This window comes from Procambarus clarkii, chromosome 6 (genome assembly GCF_040958095.1).
Source record: "Procambarus clarkii isolate CNS0578487 chromosome 6, FALCON_Pclarkii_2.0, whole genome shotgun sequence".
Lineage (NCBI taxonomy): Eukaryota > Metazoa > Arthropoda > Malacostraca > Decapoda > Cambaridae > Procambarus > Procambarus clarkii.
This window is the reverse complement of record NC_091155.1, coordinates 28,294,810-28,299,696: the sequence shown is the minus strand read 5'-3', so window position 1 is coordinate 28,299,696 and position 4,887 is coordinate 28,294,810. Positions and strand designations below refer to the sequence as shown.

General features: G+C 47.4%; 1 protein-coding gene across 1 annotated transcript; it reads right to left on the bottom strand.

The window, feature by feature from the left end:
- Window positions 1-1,601: 1,601 nt before the first annotated feature.
- Window positions 1,602-2,534, bottom strand: LOC123753870 (collagen alpha-1(IX) chain-like). Its single transcript, XM_045735820.1, has one exon. It carries the CDS (start codon window positions 2,532-2,534, stop codon window positions 1,602-1,604), a length of 933 nt encoding a protein of 310 aa, XP_045591776.1.
- Between the last annotated feature and the right edge of the window lie 2,353 nt (window positions 2,535-4,887).

The following is a 4,887-nucleotide window of genomic DNA, read 5'->3' as shown; positions in this document are numbered from 1 at the left end:
ACAAGCTGCAGAAAATCCTTTTTGGCACATCTTTGAAAGAGTTCAGTAATGACATTTTTTAAATTTTCCCATGATGCTTCCATGCCATGGTCACCTATCAGCTCCCTCTCCTTTTCCTTGATAGTCTCCTCGCTGGTAATCTAGAAAGTCACCTCTATTGTTTCCTTATAGTAATACAACTTGATGTAGCAAGAACTAACAGGTGTACTCGCCAAGAAAACAGATCAACGAGCCTAGCAGATAGCACAACGGGCCTTCATTTTTTGTTTGTTTTTTCAGTGAAGGGTAAAATGTCGATCAATCTTGATTGCGGGCTAGGGCTGTGAGGCGGACGTCAGCCGTCGAAAGCTTAATGCCCTCTAATCCTCTTACTACAGTCGAGGCGCCTTTATTTCTGTTTACATCTTGGGTGGCGGGAGCTTAAGGCACATTGCCAGCCGGGGTGCGCGTGTACTCACCTAGTTGTGCTTGCGGGGGTTGAGCTCTGCTCTTTCGGTCCGCCTCTCAACTGTGAATCAACTGTTTCTGACTACTACTACTATTTTTTTCGTGTACTCACCTATTTGTAATCACATATTTGTGCCTGCAGAATAGAGCATTAGCTCTTGGACCCTGCTTTTCTATCCACCGGTTGTCTAATGAAAGTGACTACCCTTTCTTTCTGAGTAGGGGGCCCCCAGTGCCCATTATCTGGGTAAAGGCCCCATGCAGTGCCTATTATCTGATGGGCACTGGAATATGATCACCACATACAAAATCCTGAGGGGAATAGACAAAGTAGACAAGTGAAAGTCATTTAAATTGAAGAGTCGTAAATTAGTTCTCGTTCCCTGTATGGGTGGTCGGCAAGTGAAATGCACCGAAGAGGTTGTTGAAGCCAATTCCATCCACAACTAAGAAAAATATTATGAGAATATTAGTACCGAAAGAGGTAATTAACGAATCAGGTATAAAGAGTTAGAAGGCATAAAGAGCCATAACTCACTTCCCCGTAGTCACGGGAGACATCTCCCGTCACGAAGGGTGCAGTCGCACCTCCACACATCTCCAGTACCATCTATTAATACTGGTAATAGCTCAAAAGGGCCACCACTTACGGGCTATTCATGCCCGTGCCATCTTTTGGGTGGCTTAATCTTCATCAATCAATCAATCCCCCGTAGTCACAGAGAGGTAAGTACACGAGCGGCGGTGACCTGATGGTGCTTCCCTGGCGAGGGTGTTGACACAGGAGGCGGGCAGGCCTCGGGAGGCCCCACGCTGTGCGCACCCGCACAAGCTCTTCAACAAAGGGTTAAGGGAGCAGATAATAACTTTATGTGGTGAGGCTCAGCCACGGTGTAAGTTTATTATCTTGAACACAAATGGAGCGCGCTTTTACCCCTTGAGACGAGTGTACACATAGTGGACAATTAGTTTGTATAGTCTCCTCTTTTTCCTCATTCTCTGTAGGCTCTCCTCCCTCTCCATCTTTGTAATATTTCTCTCCTCACAACTTTCTGTAGTCTCTCGACCTCCCTCCCCACCCTATATAGTCTCTCTTCCTTCCCTCCCCACTCTCTAGTCTTTTCTTCCTCTCTGCTTATTCTAGTCACCTTCCCTCATTTGTCACCCTCTGTAGTCCTCTCACGCTTGTTTCCTGTAATCACCTCCCCAGTGTCTCCTTCCGTAGTCACCTCCCCAGTGTCCCCTTCCGTAGTCACCTCCCCAGTGTCTCCTTCCGTAGTCACCTCCCCAGTGTTGCCTTCCGTAGTCACCTCCCCAGTGTCTCCTTCCGTAGTCACCTCCCCAGTGTCTCCTTCCGTAGTCACCTCCCCAGTGTCTCCTTCCGTAGTCACCTCCCCAGTGTCTCCTTCCGTAGTCACCTCCCCAGTGTCTCCTTTCGTAGTCACCTCCCCAGTGTTGCCTTCCGTAGTCACCTCCCCAGTGTCTCCTTTCGTAGTCACCTCCCCAGTGTCTCCTTTCGTAGTCACCTCCCCAGTGTTGCCTTCCGTAGTCACCTCCCCAGTGTCTCCTTCCGTAGTCACCTCCCCAGTGTTGCCTTCCGTAGTCACCTCCCCAGTGTCTCCTTCCGTAGTCACCTCCCCAGTGTCTCCTTTCGTAGTCACCTCCCCAGTGTCTCCTTTCATAGTCAACTCCCCAGTGTCTCCTTCCGTAGTCACCTCCCCAATGTCGCCTTCCATAGTCACCTCCCCAGTGTCGCCTTCCTTAGTCACCTCCCCAGTGTCTCCTTTCATAGTCACCTCCCCAGTGTCGCCTTCCTTAGTCACCTCCCCAGTGTCTCCTTCCGTAGTCACCTCCCCAGTGTCTCCTTTCATAGTCACCTCCCCAGTGTCGCCTTCCTTAGTCACCTCCCCAGTGTCTCCTTCCGTAGTCACCTCCCCAGTGTCTCCTTTCATAGTCACCTCCCCAGTGTCGCCTTCCTTAGTCACCTCCCCAGTGTCTCCTTCCGTAGTCACCTCCCCAGTGTCTCCTTCCGTAGTCACCTCCCCAATGTCGCCTTCCATAGTCACCTCCCCAATGTCGCCTTCCATAGTCACCTCCCCAGTGTCACCTTCCTTAGTCACCTCCCCAGTGTCTCCTTCCGTAGTCACCTCTCCCTTGTCTCCTTCCCATTGTCTTCTTCCGTGGTCACCTTCCTCTTGTCTCTTTCCGTAGTCACCTCCACATTGTCTCCTTTCATAGTCACTTCCCCTTGTCTCCCTCTGTGGTCACCTCCTCCCTTGTCTTCTTTTGTAGTCACTCTTCGTCTCCCTCTGTATTTACATCCCCTTGTCTCCCTGTGTAGCCACCCCATGCCCCATATTCCTTGTTGTAGTCATCGTAATAAATCCAAACTTCCACAAATTTCTTATCCGCTTGGCCATTATCCTTGACCAATCACACGTATCCTCAATAGACCTCTAATGACCCCTTGTTAACCGCGGGTCAAGATCTCCATATAAGGCGTGACCATGTCGGAAGCTCCCAGTTTGACCTGACCTGTCAGCAGGCTCGTGTCGCCTCTCCTGACCTCTTTTTTTTTTTTTAGGTCACTACTTGATGTGACATTTGTCGGGGACGTGAATCCAACTTGATTAATTTTGAAGTGAACGAAATATTACATTAGAAAAGTATGATGCTGGTGTCGAACGCTGTGGGTGTGTCCGAATGTCGGTGGGTGGACACCGTTCGTCAGCGCCAGGCGAGGGCCAGCGAGCTGGAGAGTCACTCGGCTTCGTGGTGGTGGTCCTTGAAAGACTGTCTGGGCGCAGAGTGTGGGTCGCCTTGCTGGTCTACTGTAGCCCTCCACGCCAGGAGTACTAACGCCCTCGAGACAGATAACACTTCATACCTTCTTGCGCCGTATCAACAACAACTCCACTTAGCAACACCGTTCTCCTCATCAGATGAGCAGTCTGATAATTGCTCGCATAATACAGCTATAATGAATAATAATGTCGAGCAAACACCAGCGCACTTGTTACAATTCTTCTCCTGCAGTCTCAAAGACACGTCAACACAATGTGCGCTTCCAACACCATCTCCCAATATCAGCAAGATGCAGCTGACGAGACTTCCTAAGGTTGCCACGGGTTTCTCTCGAAGTGGCAGCAGGTACGGTACAATGTCAGCTGAGAGCGCCCAGCACCGTCGCCAGGCTGCCAACGCACGTGAACGCAAGAGGATGACAAGACTTAATGTGGCGTTTGACCGTCTCCGTCGTACCCTGCCAGGCACCTCATACAAGCTTTCCAAACATGACACACTCGAGATGGCGCTCGTCTACATCTCTGAGTTGCGTGGTTTGCTTAAGTATTAGTAACTGCTGTACTGATACAGTGACCATCTCATCCCTCTGACAGTGCCAGTGACCACATCGACCTTCTGACAGTGCCAGTGACCATCAGTCTTCCCTGACAGTGCCAGTGACCACATCAGTCCTCCCTGGCAGTGCCAGTGACCACCTCAGCCCTTCTTGACAATATGTACGAGTAGTTGAATGTATTCTGTTAGTGACTACAGTTAAACAATTAAATCTCTAGTCATTCTAAATCACTGTATTTTTTAAGTGATTCCTGAAAGACTGTGTGTGTACCTATATAACAGATGTAATAATAATGTTATCAACAAAATATATAGACACAGGGGTATTTTTTTGGCAATCATTGTAGTTTATATTTTTACAAGACTGCTAATGACTAAATTTTAACACAACACTTGCTACCCAGGAACAAAAAGCATATTTGCAAGTTTGGCCAATGTAACATCCACAGCACAAATGTGGGCGAAAACTAAGATATTAAAACTTGATACCCCTCAACATCATTACAACTATCAGATTATCCCAACATGTTATTAAAACAGTATGTAAGCATTGCTTGCATATAAACTCTAGCCCACAATATAAATCATCTTGCTAGCACCAACATTAATAGAAACTCTTTGTAGTGAAATGGGTCCAGATGATGTATTATAGCATATGACATCTCTTCATTGGAACTTTAAACTGAACTAAAAAAGGACCAAGCAACTTCTAGAAATGATGGCATAACACACAGTACTCTTGAGGCTTCTTTTCTGATGGACCAAACATTTCTGCTAGAACTGCATAAAGTGTACAGCAAAGTGCTTACCAGACAGCTAGATGCAGGGCCTTAATGCATATATACCAAAGTCACTCTCACAAATTAAGGCCAATATATTTAACTTCCTGCAAGTACGACATTCTTAAAAGTATTAGCCCCAGATGGGTGATGGTGCATACTAAATATCAACTTGCCCCTAACTATACCTTTTCTTAGGATTTTATTGTTGTTGATGCCCCCAGAGGTGGCCTAATTTATATGTAACTCATACTCATCCTGTGAACAGTAGCAGAGAAGGATTATAGGGAAAACAATTAAG